At 40.5% G+C, this 19,834-nt stretch overlaps 1 protein-coding gene across 4 annotated transcripts in view; it reads right to left on the reverse strand.

The window, feature by feature from the left end:
• The window catches only part of ric1 (RIC1 homolog, RAB6A GEF complex partner 1), a 165,538-nt gene that overhangs the window by 69,061 nt on the left and 76,643 nt on the right, over positions 1-19,834 (reverse strand). For 3 of the 4 annotated variants that reach the window (XM_041186021.1, XM_041186019.1, XM_041186022.1), the window contains exons 4-6: positions 12,349-12,456; positions 2,982-3,124; positions 1,205-1,338 (exon numbers count right to left, since the gene is read on the reverse strand). In XM_041186021.1, the coding sequence (XP_041041955.1) occupies positions 1,205-1,338; positions 2,982-3,124; positions 12,349-12,456 (385 nt within the window). Of the gene's footprint in view, positions 1-1,204; positions 1,339-2,981; positions 3,125-12,348; positions 12,457-19,834 lie in introns of those variants that run through there. The other variant, XM_041186023.1, reaches the window with a different exon arrangement.

Here is a 19,834-nt window from a genome sequence, read left to right on the forward strand (position 1 = left end):
ATGTCACAAAAGTGTCCCTAAATTGTGACAACAGAAAATCAGGGTGACAAATAGGAAGGCTTGAGAGAATTAAATATGTACATTAATAACCATCAGGGACCAGTCATTAAGACCAGATATCATTCATGATTTTATCCAGACTACTTTAGTTCTATATACGGTCATACAAAAAAAAATGCGACTTTAACCTTTAATTCTTTCGTTTTAATCCACCTTCAGCTTCCAGTGTGCTATTCTACAAACATTTCCATGAAAGCCATTGTGATGATGGAATGCCATCTTTCTATCACCATTTCAGTATTTGTATGCTCATGCAGGTAACATCTCGTTGAAGTACAACATGATTCAAAGCAAAACTCCATCTCCTCTGTCCTAATAAGCTTTAATCTCCAATCTCCAAAACAGCACCCTCTATCGACCCCCTTCCACATAGCATCGGCATGAATTTTTCCACTACCCACTGTATTCTTATGGTTTTGCTAGCCAAAAGGGTAAACTCATGTCAACTTGATCAGTGATGTCCCCTAACCCGCTACGATCTGCATCTAGGTTGTGCAAGGTAACTTCAAACATAGTAAAGGGAAACATTCACAGAGATATCAAGGCTGTTTTTAAATTAAAAAATCACTTATATCATTTATTTTTTCATTGACTGCATTAACTGCATTCATGTCCAGATTAAAATTTTTGATGTAGAAGATTCTAGTCATCAGCCTCTACTTTTCTTCAGGGATTTGAACATCAATATCATGGTATGTAGGACTACACCTACAATCCCTACACACAGAATTATTTATTTTAGCAATGCTATGTGAGCTGCAAAACAGGCTCTGTTTCTTTATTTAGGGAGAATGTCTTAGCGCATGGTAAAGCTCCTTAGTCATACACCACTCAATGCTGGTCACACAGCAAAACCAGAAATCTAGCAGCAGGTTGTCCATCTTTTAAGTTAGGGATACTGCACAAGGAAAGAAAGAAAACTCTATCTTTTCTAAAATAAAGAGCAATGCTGCATTATTCCTGAACTTACAATTTGTTCCCAACAAAAACTTAGCTCTGAATTTCAAATATCAAATTCAGTTCTCAAAGCCTCCATCACATAATTAACTGAAATATCAGTTAATGCATCTCAAATGAATGAAAAGTTTTCAACTTCAATATACTGCAATGATATACAAAATGTCACAATCAAAATGCGTTTTACCTCAGCTGTAAGTTTACTGGATACAGGAGTAATGAAGCCAATCCGACCATCATCAAAAACCACAGCAAAACCATCAAGGGTTGCACAGTATTCCATATCTTTGATATGTACGGATTCAAAATCTAATGAAGGGCCTGTTAGCAAAAAATCAATGCCAAACTATGCTGTAAAATTCAAACTAGCATTTGCAAGTAAAACACAAATAGTTCTATATTTGCTGTATGCAGTACATTCTGAACTAACCAGGGAATTTTTTGAATGTGTTGCACCAATTGCAAAGCTATTAAGCCCAACACCGTACAAAAAACAACTTGTCACACTGAGATGATCCATGCAGGTGCTGTTCAACATATAATTAATTCAGTGTGTTTGCAACAGTGAAATTATAAATCTCTCTCTGATTGTAAGGATATCTGGACTTGTCATTGGGCAATTATGAAAAGTCTGCTGGAGATCATATCAGTTTGCTGAGATCTTTTGCAGGTGGCAGTGGAAATAGTATCAGGTTCTGTAAAAGGACTTGCCAAGAGGCTGGCATGTCCTGGAGTTCACGCTCGCTTAATGTTTGTATTTTGGCAACATCAGGCATTTGCAGCACATTAATGAAAAATATTTTGAATAACCAATAGTAAAGAACTGAAAACCTGAACTCGAAAACATGGGGAATGAGGAAATGGCAGACACGAACAAATATTTTTTGTCTGTCTTGATGCTGAAGGCCCAATTACTTGGTTTGGCCTACATATGCCTCCAGGCTTTCAAATGTAGTTGATACTTAACTACCTAGCAAGCCACTCTCATTTGTACCAAATCACTATAGAAAAGTTGAATCAGATGGATTGCAGTGTTCAACACTTACTCAAGGACAGTTAGGGGTGGGCAACAAATGCTGGTTTTGCTCGCAATGCTCACATCCCATGAAAGAATAAAAAAATCTTAGGGATAAAAGCCGACAAATTCCCTAGGACCTGCATGCATCCTGGGGCAAATGACATAGCTACAAAGATGGTGGATGCACTGATTTTCCAAAATTCTCTGGATGCTAGAGTGGCCCAAGCAGATTAGAAGTTAGTGAATGTAACACTGTTATTCAATAGAAAGAGAGAGAAAAAGAGTGAACTACAGGACAATTAGCCTGACATCTGTCATCAGGAAAATGCTGGAATCTATTAAGGGCATCTTAACAATGCAGTTAGAAAATCTTAACATGATCAGCCAAAGTCAACATGGGTTTCTGAAGGAGAAATCGTGTTTGTCAAATTTATTACTTTATTTGAGGATGTAACCAATAGGCTAAACAAAGGAGAACCAGTAGATGCAGTATACTTGGACTTCCAAAAGGCATTTGATAATGCAAGATAAGGGCTTCTGGAGTTGGGAGCAATCTATTAGCGTAGATGGATGATTGGTTAATAGAAAGGAAGCAGGGCATTTTGATAAATGGGGCATTTTCAAGTAGGAAAGCTGTAAATAGTGGAGTGCTGCAGAGGGTTATGAATTTTTGGAATCCCAGAGGGTTGTGGGCATTCCATTGTTGAGTACGTTAAAAGCTGACATGCTGATTTTTGGTCTCTCATGGAACCAAGGGATATGGGGAACAGGTGGGAAAACGGAGCTGAGAAGTTCAGCCACGAATGTACTGGATGGTGGAGCAGGCTTAAAAGGCCCCATGATCAAATCCCGCTCCTATTTCTTTTGTTATTATTCTGCAAAGTTTAGATACTCAGGCTATAGTTTTACTAGCTGAATTTCAGCACAGTAAATATGACTACCTTACCTCGTGAAGACTGTAGGTCTACAGAAAATGGAACTGAACAAAGATTAATGGCTTTCCTTCCATTTGTCAAACCATCCCAGTGAATAAGATGGAGTATCCCATCATTAGTAGCAATGACCAAATCATCCTGCATGGACTGCAAACTGAGAAAAGGGAAATCATTATTAGTATGGAAACTTTGATCTATTACAATAAAATTAGAGTGGAATTCGCTAAGTTTATCACTAACTGGAAGATACATGATCCAATTCTAAAATATTCTACTCAACCAACTTGGTTGCGATATTTCTACATTAAAAGTCCTTGTTATTGACTGCATTCATAGGCATTAGACATCACTAGATGGAATGAAATGCAATGGCATTCTTCCTGGTGAAATATTTGTAAACAAATAAAGACCTGAAAAACATGTCTTCATACAGAAGTTAGTTAGTGTGGACAAATCATTGTTGAAGCAGGTGCCATAAATTCTCTTTAAAAGATAATTAAGGAAGGAATTAAAGGTTCTGGACATGCACACTGTCAGAGGAGACATTAAATCAAATCCCCATCTGTCCTAGCAGATAGACATAAAAGATCCAATGCCATTTTTCTTCCCTAAGAGCAGGGTTTTCCCCCCAGTGGTATGTGCAAGCAGGCTACACTTCAACCAATGGCACCAAAAGCAGATTATCTGATCACTTATTTCACTATTATTTGTAGCCATTTTGCACACATCAAAGTCCTATGTTTCACTACATTAGCATTCCTATATTCCTGTGACATCAACAGGAGGGAGGCGAGAAGCTGGTGAGTCATCTCATTTTTTTTAAGTAGCAATGTTGATTGTCTAATTGATAAAGGAATAGCAGGGCTGCTTCAACTTCTAGAGTGCACATCCTGTACTATGTGGGAAATCCAGGATGCTTCCTGTGTCCTGGATAACCATATGTGTAAAAGTGTCTCAATTGCAGCAGCTCGAGTTCCAAGTTTCAGAGCTTGGGTAGTAGCTGGCGTCACTGCAATGCATCCATGAGGTTGACAGCTTTGTGGATAGCATGTTTATAGATATGGTAACAGCTTAAGAGTGGTTTGCTCAGTTGTACAGGGAGGCACAAAAGGCAACTGAAAGAGAAATAGTGGTCGGAAATTTGGTAGTTAGAGGAACTGACAGGTGTTTCTGCTGTAGCACATGTGAGTCTAGGATGATATGTTGCCTCCCTGATGCCAGGGTCAAGGATGTCAGTGAATGGCTGGAGAGCACCTTGAAGGGAGAGTGTGAATAGCCAGCAGTCATGGTCTACATTGGTATCAATGACATATGCAAAAAGACAGAAGAGGTCCTGCAGTCAGAATTTAGGGAGCTATGTAGGAAATTGGCAAGGACTTCAAAACTAATAGCCTCCAGATTAATTGCAGTACCACACACAAGTGAGCATAAAAATAGAAGGATAAACAGATGAATGCACGGCTGGAAAGCTGGTGCATGAGGGGGCAGGGGTTTAGATGTCTATGATATTGGGACTGTGGGGAGAGGGCACTTGCACAGGTCAGACAGGGTGCACCTAGACAGAGCTGCGGCCAATTTCCTTACCGGGCAATTTGATAGTGCTATCGGGGAGTGTTTAAATTAACTTGGCAAGAGTGTGAAAACCAGGAGGTAATATCAGAAAGAAATAACAAGGTACACAGAATACTGGGAGAGCCAGATAGTGTGAGAGTAGAAGATAGTTAAGTTATTAGGTGGGTCCAAAGCAAGGGAGAAAGTAATAAAGGCTAAATTAGGGTTACTATGCATGTATGTTAATGTGAGGAGTGTGGTAAATAAGATTAGTGAGTTACAGGTGCATTTTACCACATGGAAATATTATGCTGTGGCTATAAAAAAGACCTGGCTCAAAGAAGAGTAAGACTGGATACTAAAAATTCCTGGATACAAGATGTTCAGCAAAGATAGGAAAGGAAGTAAAGAGGCAGGGGTGGCAGTATTAAGGAGAACAATGTAGTGTGAGGGAGCAAAAGAGTGAGGATGCCCCAGAGGGTTCAAGGATAGAATCTATTTGGCTTGAGCCGAGGAACAAAAAAGATGCAGTTACATCTGCTCGGCATGGTCTATAGGCCACCAACTAGTAGGGAAGGTGTGAAGAAACAAATTTGCAAGGAAATTACAGAGGTCTAATAATTATATAAAATTATAATGGGGGACTTTAATTATCCAAACATAGATTGGGATAGTCATAGTGTAAAGGGCAGAGGGAGGGGTGAGTTCCTAAAAGTGCGTTATGAAAAATTTTCTACAGCAGTATGTTTCCAGTCCAATGAGAAAGGAGGTACTGCTAGACCTGATTCTTGGGAATGACGTGGGTCAAGTGTCAGTAAGGGAACATTTAGGGGATGTGATCATTATATCACAAGGTTTAGGCTGGCTATGGAAAGGGTCAAGGAACAACCCAGAGTAGGAATAATTAACTGAGGGAAAACCAACTTCAATGGAATAAGAAGGGATCAGACCCAGGTAAGTTGGAATCAAAGGTTGGCAGGCAGAAGTGTAACTGAACAAAGGGCTGCCTTTAAATAAGACAGTTCAGAAACTACCAAGATATATACCAATGATGGGGAAAGGGAAGGCAAACAAATCTAGAGTTCCTTGGATGATGAAAGAGATAGAGATTAAGGTGAAGCAGAAAAGGTGTGTTTATGACAGATGGCAGGTGAATGATACAACAAGCTGACTGCAAAAAGTTCAGGGGGGGGAAGTGAAAAAGCAAATAAGAGAAGCAAAGACAGAAAATGAAAAGAGACTGGCAGCTGACATAAAAGGGAATCCAAAAGTCTTCTAGAGGCATATCATGGCAAGAGAGTGGTAAACAGGACCTATTAGGAACCAAAAAGAGGATTTACGCATGGAGCCAGGGGACATGGCCGAGGTATTGAATTAATACTTTTCATCTGTCTTGACCAAGGAAGATGATGCTGTGCATTCAGATGCAGTTCATCCAAAGTCTTGAGGAGTAGGATGATCCTGAGCCTACAGATAGCAGGATATCTATCAATGCTGTCTTGGGCATCTGGTTAAGTCCAAATAGCAAAGTATTTACAGCACAGAAACATGTCATTTGGCCTAACAGGTTCATGCCTATCGACATAAGTCTTCTCTCACACTTCTTCATCTAACCCCATTGGCATATCCTTCTAATTCTTTCTCCCTTGTGTCTAGCTTCCCCTTAATTGCATTTATACCATTTGTCATATGCCAACTATTCCTTACGTAGCAAGTTCCACATTCTAAGCACTCTCTGGGTAAAGAAGCGCCTCCTGAATTCCCTATTGGATTTATTCATGATTATCTTATACTTATAGCTCCTAATTCTCATCTCTCCTGCAAGTGGAAACATCTCTATGTCTACCCTACCAAACCTTTACATAATCTTAAAGACCTCTTATTTCATCCCAAAGTCTTCGCTTCTGTAGAGAGAAGAGCCCCAACCTGCTCAATCTTTCATGAAAGTCATAACCTCTGTTCTGGTATCATTCCAGTAAATCTTTTTGCATCTTTTCCATATATATCTATGTCCTTTTTATAATATGGAAACCAAAACTACTCAAAGCACACCAAGTGTGGTCTAACCAAGATTCTATATTAGTTTAACATAACCTTTTTGGTTTCAATTCTGTTCCTCTACAAATGAATCTCAGTGCTTTTAGTTCTTTTGATGGCCTGACTAATCTCAGTGACTTCTTTAAGTGACGTATATCCATATCCACAGATCCTTACATTCTCCTACCTGTTTAGACACATGTTTTCTCAGGAGTATAGGGTCTCCCTACTGTTCCTATCAAAATGTACTGCCTCACACTTATCTATATTGAAGTTAATTTGACAATTACACTTTCTTCCTCAGTTAAATAAGTAGGCTTTATCACTACTGAAAGTGTATATCTCTTCTCCATCAGCCCAAAAAGCTCTACAGATGTAGATTTTGTTTGGCAGATTGGTGGATTTCAAGGTGTGCCAGATACCTAGCTGAGCAAAGCAAAATCCAGTGAAAGAGGGATGAAAAAAAAAATAGCTTTTGCGATTGGCAATAACAGAAGTAAGTTGACCACCCAACAACAATAAATATGAGATAACAGAAACTACAAAAAGAACTGAAATAAAAACAAAAAAGTGTTATAAAGATAAAGCAGGTTCCATCCATCATGGCAAGAGAAAATGAGCAAACATTTCAGTGTAGGCTTCATCAAAAGGGTGCTTAGATAAAGATTCCACACCTGAAACACAACCAATTTGCAATTCTTAGGTGTTAGCAGACCCAATACACATTTCCAGGATTTTTCTATTTATTGGAGTTTATACTTCAACTCCATGCAAACTGGCCCTAGAAATAGCTCCCCGGAAACTGTGAACTGGGATAAGGAAGCAGCACCAATAACCTGCACCCAAGGGTGTAGTGCTATTGGAGCACTACTCTGGCACCTCCTGAGTACCACTGGATGATAAACTCTGCTGACTGGCCATCCGTTCTGTTGCTTCATATCCGGTTGTGATGGCAGTGTGGTTGGGGCAATGTGGTCAGAGGTCAGGTTGGCTTGGTCCAAGCAGCAGTGGGAGCTGATGTTACATGGTACGGGGATGGAGGAACAGGTCCAGGAGGGCAGCTTGGACACCAGATTGTACCCACTTCCGTGCAGTTCAAACACCTGGAGCTGGGAGCTGGCCGCAGTAGCTGCCACCTGAGTTGTGCAGCCTGAGCCAGCTCCGGAGCCTGGTACTCGATTCAAATCGGCTGGCTGGTCCTCTGCTGAGCTGGGCCACCTGCCAAGCCTTCCGGATCCTCAATGCGTTTGGGGATGAGCTTGGCTCCCTACCTGACAGCTTGGGCCTCCTGGAGCAGCTCAGCAGCCTGAACATGAGTACTATCTGCCTGAGCCAGCTTCTCTCCCTGCCTTGGCCACTGCCTCCACCTCAGCAGCCTGTGTGTCTGGGAACCAACTGTAGGCCCTGCTCAGGGACATCTTCCAGCCTGGCCTCTCCCTTCTGAACCCCATCTCTGCCTCCAATAACCTGATCAAGGAGCTACCGCCTGGAGTTAGTCACTTAACAGTCCTTAGAATGGGTATCAGCTCAATATACACAGTCTTTAATCACCTTTCTATAGTGATAGAGATTATCCTTAAACAGTTATATTTTTTAATAAACTTTATATCGTATGGCAGCCAAAACTGTGACCTATTCTCTCAATGTGGCCCACAGTGCTTTGTTAGAGTTCTTTATTCTTTCATAGGATGTGGGCATCACTAGCAAGGCTAGTATTTATTCTGAAGAAGAGTCATATTGGACTCAAATGTTCAAAGTTTGTCTCTCCACAAATGCTGCCAGACTTGAGCTTTTCCAGCACTGTGTTTTTATTCCAGCATTTACTGACCTAATTGCCCTTGAGTCGGTAGTGGCGAGCCACCTTCTTGGCATCTGAGTGTCAGGGTTCGGGTGAATATCTTGTTTGCCAATTTCCAAAGGTAGATGCTGGGAAGATGGTTCCTTTCATGGGGCAATGTAGAACTAGGGGGCACAGTTTAAAGATAGGGGTTTCTGTTTAAGACAGAGGAGGAGGAATTTCTTCTCTGAGGGTTGCCAGTGTTTGGAATTCTCTTTCACAGAGCAGTGGAGGCTGAGTTAGACAGATTTTTCATCGACAAGAGAGTCAAGGCTTATGCAGGATGGAGGTTGCTGGCGAGAAATGAAGTTAAGGCCACAATCAGTTCAGCCATGATCTTGCTGAATGGTGGAGCAGGTTTAATGGGCTGAATTACCTACTACTGCTCCCATTCCTTATGACTTTATATGCCCCATTTGAATTTACTTTCCACTGATCTCAGTGGAATCCACTCCATTAATTGTCTAACTGGATTTTCAATCTGCAAGATTGGTGTTGATTTTAGTCCTCACTGCCTCCAATATTGAAGCTACTCGTTTCCAGCAGTAACAAATGCAGGGGGACTTGGTGCATTGATGGCAACAGTCAGAACTGGAGGGAAACCGTTTTGTAACCACATGTGGCGGTGTGACTTGTGACACAAAGGCGGCCAGCACAGAGGCCACATTGAGTGATTTCCACTGCATTATCACATGGGGCACAAGGGCAAGTTTGGCTACGAGTTCCTGAAGTTCGGGCTGGATGGTAAGAATTGACTGGAATGCCTGGAGCTTGCAATGTGGCTGTGAATCTGGAACCTGGGGAGGTTAAGAGGTAACAGAGTGAAGGCTGCGCCCAAGGTCCAGGGCCTCATGCTGCTGCTGTTGAATGTCTCTGAGTCAATGTGCAGCAGCAGCAGCAACAGTAGTATCCTTCCTGTACAGCTCCCTTACTGTAAAAATAAATGCAGACCTTACAACTCCTTGTACACAGCTCTCTTATAAACCAACATTTCAGTGCTTTTGAAGCTCAAGACTCCTGCAGCGTTAGCCTACTGAACATTAATTCGTTGGAATGGCCTAAGGATGCAAAATGCAATTTAATGTTTGTATTCACCGTTAGTAGCTTTACATGGAATTTACAGCACAGAAAAAGGCCATGTGGCCCACCTCATCTATGTTGCTGTTTAAGTTCCACACAAGCCTCCTCCCACCTGTCTTGATCACACCATCAGGGTAACCTTCAGCTTCTTTCTTCCTCGTGTTTATCAAGTTCCTTGAAAATATCTATGCTAGAATCATAGAATGGTTACAGCACATAAGGAGGCCATTCAGCACATTGTGTCAGTTCTCTGCAACGGCAACTCAGCTAGTCCCACTCTGTGATCTTTCCCCTGTAGCCCTCTAAAATCTTTTCTCTTCAGATAATTATCCAGTCTCCTTTTGAAAACCACAACTGAATCTGTCTCCACCACACGATCAGGCAGAGCATTCCAGATTCAAACCACTAGCCGCATAAAGGAGTTTCTCCTTATGTCGCTTCTGGCTCTTTTGTTAATCACCTTGGGGTTCACAACCTTTTGCCGATGGGAACAGTTTCTCCACATTTATGCTAGCCAGACCCCTCATGATCTTGAGCATGTCTAACAATCTTCTCTCAGCTTTCTCTTCTCCAAGGAGAACAGCCCCAGCTTCGTCAATCTATCCACATAATTGAAGTCCCATCCTCGGAACTATTCTCCTAGATCTTTTCTGTAACATTTTCTAAAACCTTCATATTCTTCGTTGAGGCTGAAGCACTGTCTCATGAAGATTCACAACTTATTTGCTTTTGTACTCTGTGCCCCGATTTATAAAACCCAGGATTCAGTATAATTTATTAACTGCTTTCTCAACCTGCTCTGCCACCTTGAATGATTTGTGCACATAAGACACCCAAGTCCCTCGGCTCCTGCATTTTCTTTATTTGATATCATCTATCCTCGTTCTTCTGACCAAAATGTATCATTTCGCAATTCTCTACATGAAATTTCATCCGCCACATGCCTGCCCATTCCACCAGTCTGTCTACATCCTCTTGAAATCTCTCACTATCGGTCCTCACAGTTCACAATACTTCCAAGTCTTGTATCATCTTCAAATTTTAAAAATGTGCCCTGTACACTCGGGTCCAGGTTATCAATATAAATCAAGAAAAGCAGTGTACCCCCTCTATATACCATCACCCAGTCAGAAGTAAGTTTTCTGTAATTCATGTCTTTAATAGGCTTGAATTAAATAACTAAACTGCTGCATAATTAAATTCCAGCTATGCTAAAGACTAAAGATTCAAAATACCTCATGCCTAACCGGTACTAATATTTTTCACTTAAAAAGCATAGCTATACTGACATTTGGGGACTCAAATGATGAATGCATAAGAAAACAACATAATAGTAGACTTAGAAATTGTATGGCCAGCACATTTTCTTAGAGCCCCCGCACCTCAAAATTTGCCACTGTACCACCAGTCTGCAGCTGCTTCCCTTCTGGGCTTGCTACCATAAACGATAACAAAAACCAGCTATGCTCCTTATTCTTGACTTTTAGTGTGCAATTAACCTTCAGAGTGACAGGAATGGTGCATTAGAAATTGACTGCAGACTGCCAGTGCAGAGTTGCTCTGTTTCCGTAGGAACTAACCACTTAGTTCTTTGGCCTATAAATTTACGCACTAATTTTTCTAGGTAACACTTAAGAACCAAAAGTCCAGAATGCTGTGTGCACCAGAATGTCAGAACATGCAACAATGTTAATATTTATATGAATCAACAATGATAAATGCAGCTCTTCAAGTCAACAACCAGTGTATATTGCTTTTTAATGACACTTTTGCTTACAAACACCAAATAAAACACACACTGCACAAATATTCATCCAAATCCTGGGTTAAAAACCGCTCTAGACTTCAACAACAGGTGGCTAACATGGGGAAAAGAGATTAAATGATTAAGTGAGTGGAGGTCTTGACTAAGCATTATAAACAAAATTACTCTCTGCTATATTAAAAGGAAGTCAGAATATACACCAAGGCAAATCTAGCAGGAGCATTAGAAGCTGCCCTTATCCTGCCTTATGGCTGGAATTCCACCGATTGTTCCATAACAATACATGGGTTAACATAAAGCAAAATGAAAAGCCCACCCACATATCAGGCTCACAGACAAACCATTGCATTCCAGTAGCAAGTAGTAAGAATAAAAATGAAGGAAAATGCAGTCACAGTGTATGAAGATTTTAAAGTGTTTTTTTTTTAAAATTCCATGTTACAATCACAAGGTGAAATAGTGAAGTTTAATGATTCTTAGGAGCAGCAAAATGTTACACAATCCCACAAATAAACGGAATTAGATGACCCCCACCTTGAAATGGTTTGATAATTTTTAAATGTAATTTGATATTAGAAATCAGAATGATTCGTCAGATTATAGGTGATACATGTCAACTTCAAATCAAGAGGCAGGAGAAGAAATGAAAGGAGAAAATCAAGAATGACTCTGATAAATGTAAGGTATGTATGAAAAGGGCTTCTTAGGCTCTGAATTTCACATTTGAAAATAGTTTGATAATTTCAGTTCAAGATCCCCCTACTTTCCACTTGGCACAAAGCTCCAGCACTGTTATAAATGGCAAAACTCAAGTCTTGTTATATCATAGCTTTCCCCTCAATACTTCTGGCAAAATATAATTAACTCCAGTTAAATGAATCATCATAAATTACATCTAGTAAAATCAAACTTTAATCTTAGAGGCAATTTCAAAGTCAAAGTCCCCAATGCATCATGAACAAACAATGGCTATTTAAAAAAAAAATTACAAAGCAATTTGTAATAGAAGATAAAAGCAAAAAACTGTGGATGCTGGAAATCCAAAACAAAAACAAAAATACCTGGAAAAACTCAATAATAGGAGAGACTGGGAATGTTCAAGCATTACCTTGTGATTTTTGCTTGGAAATCAAGCACTTTCTTCATCTCCACAGTTAGGGATGGAGCGCACTGTTCCTCCTTGTAACCTGGAGTTACTTTCACTCTTGGATTTCCTCTATTAAAAATAAGTCAGTTTGTTAAAACGATATGTAATCCCATTTACACACTGCAAGTATTCATATAAATATACAGCAAAACCATCGTGTAATGGCAAGTGACAAGCAAAAGGCTTGACTCAGCAAGTGGAGGCTTTGGTCAACAAAATTACTTTCTATTGTAAAATCCATTTTAATCCATTAGGGTTTAAAAAATTAGATTTAAAGAGCTGGACATGTTGATAATTTTTGACAAAAACAAACAATGGCATAAAATTTCCACTGTCTGTTATATGCCTTTCTATAAAATGGGAATGCTTACAGAAGTTTTAACCTGATACGGTCGGTAATTGAGATTATTCATACTGGTTGGTGTGGAAGCAATAAAAAGTAGTGAACCTTTGACATTGATAAGTTAGACAAACCAGACTGCCCATAGTTTATCAAAAGGGGACATTAACAATGAATTAATCTTATTGCTCACTGAAAGACAGTGATGTACAGAACTTGTTGCTCTTAAAACCTTTGACCCAGAAGCAGTATAGTAAGGAAAATATGTAATTTCTTTAAAATGACCAATCCACAGACATTTTTAAAAAATATTTGAAAAGGATCTTTTAAGAGTTTACATCAATTGTAATTTCCTTGAAGAAGGAATGCTGCCCATATGATCTGGCAATCCTTGACCTAGAAGCAGTACCAACAGGAGGAAGATACAAAAGCCATGCAGACAGAAGAGAAGATAGGAGTCACTGCTGTAAAGATGATGATAAAACTACAGGGAGGCAATCAGCACATAGGTGCAGACACAAAAAGAAAGTGAACAAAGATGGAAAAAGGAACACAATTATTGAGAGAAGCAAATCACTCCCAGGAAGAGGTCAGTTGTTTGCTGTTCAGCAGAAAAGGAGATAGGAGTTCTTGGAGCCACTGTGTGAATTGGCTAAAAAAAGGCCTAAAAACCAAAAGGCTGTTTGAATAGCTTGGAGACGCTAAAAGGTTGGGTATTTTACCAGGGAGCCAAACTGTGAACTGGGATGTTATTGGTTGGTTGCTTGAAACAAAACTCTGGAAAGCTACACTGTTGTGACCCGAGGGGGAAGAGGTTTGTAGAAGTGTGCCTTGCTGATTAGAATCATACCAGCGAAACATGGAGGTGAAAGCTGCTGTTGGATTGGACTCCTAACTTAACCTGTGAACCAGGAACAGAATATTCTGCAACTGTGTAACAATGTACTGCCACATATCTGCAGGGAGTCTTGCAGGTGCTTGTGGTTGATCTTTGCTAGATCGACTATTTAAACTGAAATTTGCATTTTTATTTGAGTATCATTTGCCTGTTAATTCATGTTTAATTTGCTTTGATGCTGATTCATGTTAATGTAAAAGCTACAAAAATTGGAATCCTGTTGGTAATTTCTTCATTTGGGGGTCATTAAGTAAATTTGGTTATTTTGGTTTATGGTCCCCCACAGGGATCGTAACAAGCTGAAACCAGTCAGCTTTGATCAATTCCAGGTTAGGGAACAAATAAAATGGAGACAAGTTTAGATTACCAAGCTTAAAGCTAAACCATTTTGATTCCAAAATCTGCACCTATTTCATATATTGAACGAGCACCTTGGGAAACAACTAGCAAACTGCTTCTCAGAATGAAGTTAATAATCAGAAGGTTCTCACTTAAAGAGTGGCAATTTCAGAGTCCTTATGTTTGAAAAAGCTTGCCTGGTTCATGCCAGACTCCTGTTAGCTGGAGGCCATAATGGGCTGAAAGATCAGTACAGAGAGCTACTGTAGCCTGAAAATCTCATCTACAGTTTGAACTCAAACTTCAGCTTCCCTGCTGAAAGAGAATAGTAATGAAATGGGAGGAAAAGGGTAGGGATAACATTACAACAGATCTGTTAGGGACCTGCTAACATCTGAAAGCATTCAAGACTTTGGGGGGGGGGGGGGGGGGGTGGTTTCTCATGTTCCAACGCTCCCATCTCTTTAATGCCTTCACCAAAGAACTAGCAATTCAATATGACATTAGCAAAAGGACCATCAAGACTAAGCAAGAATTCCTCTTGAAAAACAATGTTCTAAATCCTTGGAACATGCATAATTCAACATCCATTTGATACGTACAATCAGGCTGTTAACCAATTGCAAGAATGTCTTCTCAAAGTACCAAATCAATTACTACAAATTAGTTTACTCAGCTTCCTCATTGGAAGAAGGGAAGAGTGGCTTACTAAAGTCACCCCGTATTTACTTGATACATGTCCAAATTCAGAATTAATGGTGGATAGTGAAAAATATTTGTAAGCCGTTTGGAAAGCTCATCAATACCTATCATAGAAATTCTAAAACCAAAATCAGTTAACATGTGCCAGCATGAAAACATTTAATATGAATATCAGTGTTGATTCTATGTAACTCATTACATAGATCGGGAAGGGGGTCAGATAGAAGTAGAGAGAACGGAAAAGACAAATGGGGAGCTGGCTGTTGCAGGTTTGTCTGCCTGCTTTTTTGTTTCAGTTGTGGCTCAGTTGGCAGCAATCTTACATCTGATTAAGGTGGTTCCAGTCTCAGGACTTGAGCACAAAAATCTAGAATAACATTCCAGTGCAGTCCAACACCCAATTTTACAAATACAGCCTAATGGTTCAAGATCCTGATGAGCCCCCAATTTTGTTAGGATCCTCGTAAAGGCCAATAACATGAAAGAAGTGAACATCCCAAACAACCCCAACATAAGAAATCGATGGACAAGATTTCACTTTTTAATACTTTTACTGTAAACAAAAACAAAAATAAACATGAACTAACATGCAAATTGTATGCAGCAAGATCCCACAAGCAATAATGTAACAATGATCAGATAATCTGTTTATAATGTTAATTACAGGATAAATATTGGCCAGGATATTAGGGATAACTCCGCTGCTCTTCCTCAAAATAGTTCTGGGGATCTTTTACATCGACGTGAGGAGGCCTCAGTTTAACACCTCATCTGAAAGAACCATGTTCCCTCAGGACTGCACTGGAATGTTATTCTAGATTTTTGTGCTCAAGTCCTGAGACTGGAACCTTCTTAATCAGATGTAAGCTTGCTACCAACTGAGCCACAAAAAGCAGGCAGACAAATATGCAACAGCCAGCTTCCCATCTGTCTTTTCCTTTCTCTCTACCTCTATCTGTCCCCCTTCCCAATCTATGTAATGAGATACATGCAATTAGAAGCAAGAAAAATACGCCTACAATGCCCAAGTGGGCTTAAAATAGGCATTCCTGCTATATGCAGGACAATAAAAGTGCGGGACTTAAAATTTTTCTATTTGTCTTTTTAAAACATTTACCAGTTTAAGTTCTTCCAAACACATTTGTAAAGTGATAAAACAGACTGCAGGGTCAAAATAATTCTCCCCCACCCACTCCCTACTATCCCCAAGGGCTCTGAGATTTTCTCGAAGGTTACTTTTTGATGATGAGAGGCTGGTTTTTGATTTTCGGGGGCTCCTTAGATCTAAAGATTTAATTAGAATCCAAACTGTTCTTGAAACAGGAATTTGCAGACTCGCTCTATGCCTACATGACCAATATTAAAGCAAACTCAAGGTCTGGAAAAGGTTGGGCTCTTTTGGATCGACTGATAAGATACCAGGGCTGGTTGGGAAGCATCCAAGGATACTGAATGAAGTGAGAGTGGAAACTGTGGAGGCACTGGCCATACATTTTCCAGTTTTCCTTAGATTTGGCAGAGGTACCAGAGGACTGGAGAAATTCAAATGTTACACCCTTGTTCAAAAAAGGGTGTAAAGATAAGACCAGCAACTACAAGCCAGTCAGGTCAACCCCAACGGTGGGGAAGCTTCTAAACATTATTCTGGACAAAATTAAGAGTCACTTAGGTAAATGCCGATTAACCGAGGTAACAGAAAAGGTTGATGAGAATAATGCTGTTGATATGGTGTACATGGACTTCCAAAGGCATTTGATAAAGTGCCGCACAACACTTGTGGGAAAAGTTACAGCTCATGGAATAAAAGGGACAGTAGCAACATGGATAAAAATTTGGTTGAGTGACAGGAAACAGTAATGGTTAATGGATTTTTTTTGGACTGGAGGAAGTAATAGAATTCCCATTGCTGGGACCCTTTCCCTTCTTGATATATATTAATGACACAGACCTGGTGTACATGACACAATTTCAAAATTTGTGAATGATACAAAACTTGGAAGCATTGTGAACTGTGAAGAGGATAATGTAGAAAATTAAAAGGACATAGGTTGGTGGAATGGGTGCACAAGTGGCAGATGGAATTTAATGTGGAGAAAGGTGAAGCAAGACATATTGGTAGAAAGAATGCGCACAGACAATATAAATTAAAGGGCACAATTCTAAAGGGGGTGCAGAAGCAGGGGGACCCAGGTGTAAAATGTGCATAAATCATTGAAGGTGACAGGACAAGTTAAGAGTGCAATTGATAAAGTATACAGCATCCTAGGCTTTATTAATAGGGACATGAGGTATAAAAGCAAGGAAGTTATGTTAAATTTGTAACAGTACTGGTAATTGGCAAAAGAAGCAATGGCAACATGAGGAAAATCTATTCCACGAGTGGCTAGGATCTTGAATGCACTGCCTGAGAGTGCAGGAGGGGCAGGGTCAATCGAAGCATTCAAGAGAGAATTCGGTTGTTACCTGAAAATGAAGAATGTGCAGGGCTAGGGGCAGAAGGTAGGGGAATGACACTAGGTAAATTGCTCCAACAGAGGGTATGTGCAGACCCGATGGGCTGAACAACCACCTTCTGTGCAATAACAATTCCATGATTCTGTGACAAGACTCCCAACATTTTCTACAGATCAAACCATTTTTTTCAAAAAAGTAAACATGTGCATCGACAGTCAAAAAGAGCTTGTATACAGCCACTTCTATAGCAGAAACATTTAAAGAAAAATCTAAGGGGAACAGAAAAAAAAAATGGATTTCCTCCACAATATTTTTCTCCCTCTACCTCAGATCTCTCTAAATGTTATTCCAAAAATTATTTATTGGACAAATATAAAAGAGGAAGAAAGCCATTGGAAAGGATTCAACTTTTCTTCTTTGTTTGATTATTGCTGTTCCACCAGTAGTTTGTAAAATTGAAAGCCAGGCCTATTTTAGAGGGAAAAATAAAGTTTAAAAAAAAATGTTGGGAAATCATTTGCGTAATAAACAAAGTTGTTGTAAGTGTGAAAGTGAGCAATGCTGCTTTTGCCCACGCCCTCCAATCATAGCTTCTGTCTCTGGAGGAGCAGCAAAATCGGGAGAGGGGGAATGTTTGGAGGTGCCATAATGTAAAGTAATATCATACAGGTGAAACCTTAAATTTTTGGCCCTGTTTTTGCTTTCTTGTGATGCTGAGGGCAAATTCACCTGCTGCCCCTGCATTTTGAAACCTGGTATGTGCAATTATGTGAATACAAACTCTTTACCTCCCTCTTAAACTGACTTGTAACACAAAAGTGAAATAAAATTCACTAAACAATCAAAATTGACTCTAAGGAGCTACGGTACAAAGGGTGCAAAGATGTCAGTTATCGACTTTCCAATGCTCACCATATTAATTCTGACTTCATGCAACCCAAGCTCTTCTAATACGTTTTCTGATATAAATACGATTCCTAGTTCAGATGAATTTTAGTCAATGTTTACGACATTAGCTAAGGGTGCCAACTAGCATCCTTCATGGGGAGGTGGTGGTGTAGGGGTATTGTCACTAGACTGGTAATCCAGGTCCCCAGGGTAATGCTCTGGGGACCTGAGTTCGAATCCCACCACGGTAAACGGTGGAACTGAATTCAGTAAAAATCTGGAATCAAATGTCTAATGATGGCCATTGTCAATTGTTGTAAAAATCCATCTGATTCACTAATGCCCTTTAGGGAAGGGAATCTGCCTAAACATGTGACCGTGATCCACAGTAATGTGGTTGACTCTTAAATGCCTTCTGAAATGGCATAGGAAGCTACTCAGGTCAATAAAAAGTCACCCGAAATGACAATATTAAACCCAGCTCTATCTATTCCTAAGCCCTCTTACTAACATCTGGGGGCATTCACAGACTAACAGTAAGTCATACTTTCAGAATCGTATCTTGCAGATCACCACCTGTCCCACCGGCAGGACAGACACAGCAGGCATATATACAGTCGGAACGGAATTGCGCTGGGAGCCCTCAACATTGACTCCGGGCCCCCTGAAGTCTCATCAGCTAAAACAAGAGCAAGGAAACCTCCTGATGATTACCACTCATCACCCCACCCACCTCCACTTCAGCTGATGAATCAGTACCACTTGGGGAAAGCACTGAGGTTGATAAGGGTGCAGGACTTCAATGTCCATCACCAAGGGTGACTCAGTAGCACCACCAAAGACCAAGCTGGCAGAGTCTTAAAGGGCGTAGCTGCTAGACTAGGTCTACTTCAGCCAACAGAGGGAAAAACAAACTCACCCTCACTAACCTGTCTGCCGCAGATGCAACCGTCCATGACAGTTTCGGTAGGAGTGGCTATCGCACAGTCCTTGTGGCAACGAAATCCCAGCTTCACATTGAGGATACCCTCTATCATGTTGTATGGCATTACCACCGTGCTAAATGGGATAGATTTCGAACAGATCTAGCAACTCAAGACTGGGCATCCATGAAGCACTGTGGGTCATCAGCAGCAGAATTGTACTCAAACACATTCTGTAACCTCATAGCCCAGCATATCATTACCACTTAACCCTGGTTCAAAGAAGAGTGCAAGAGGGCACACCAGGAACAGCATCAGGCATGCCTAAAAATGAGATGTCAACCTGGTGAAGTCCAACACAGGACTACTTGTGTGCCACACAGCAAAAGTAGCAATTGATAGACAGAGCTAAGCAATTCCACAACCAACAGATCAAATTTAAGCTCTGCAGTCTTGCCACATGCAGACGTGAATGGTGGTGACAATTAAACAACACACTGGAGGAGCAGGCTTGACAAATAGCCCCACCCTCAATGATAGAGGAGCCTTGCACATCAGTGCAAAAGATGAGGCTGAAGCATTTGCAAAACTCTTCAACCTGAAGTGACGAGTGGCCGATCCATTTCGGCCTCCTCAGGAGGTTCCAAACATCATAGGTACCAGTCTTCAGCCAATTCGATTCACTCCAAGTGATATCAAGAAATGGCTGAAGGCACTGGATACTGCAAAAGCTATGGACCCTGACAATATTCCAGCAATAGCACTGAAGAGCTGTGCTCCAGAACTTGCCAGGCCCCTAGCCAAGCTCTTCCAGTACAGCTATAATACTGGCATCTACCTGGCAATGTGGAAAATTGCCCAGGTATGTCCTAAACACAAAAAGGAGGACAAATCCAACCTGGC

The sequence above is a fragment of the Carcharodon carcharias genome, chromosome 4 (genome assembly GCF_017639515.1).
Source record: "Carcharodon carcharias isolate sCarCar2 chromosome 4, sCarCar2.pri, whole genome shotgun sequence".
Taxonomy (NCBI): Eukaryota; Metazoa; Chordata; class Chondrichthyes; order Lamniformes; family Lamnidae; genus Carcharodon; species Carcharodon carcharias.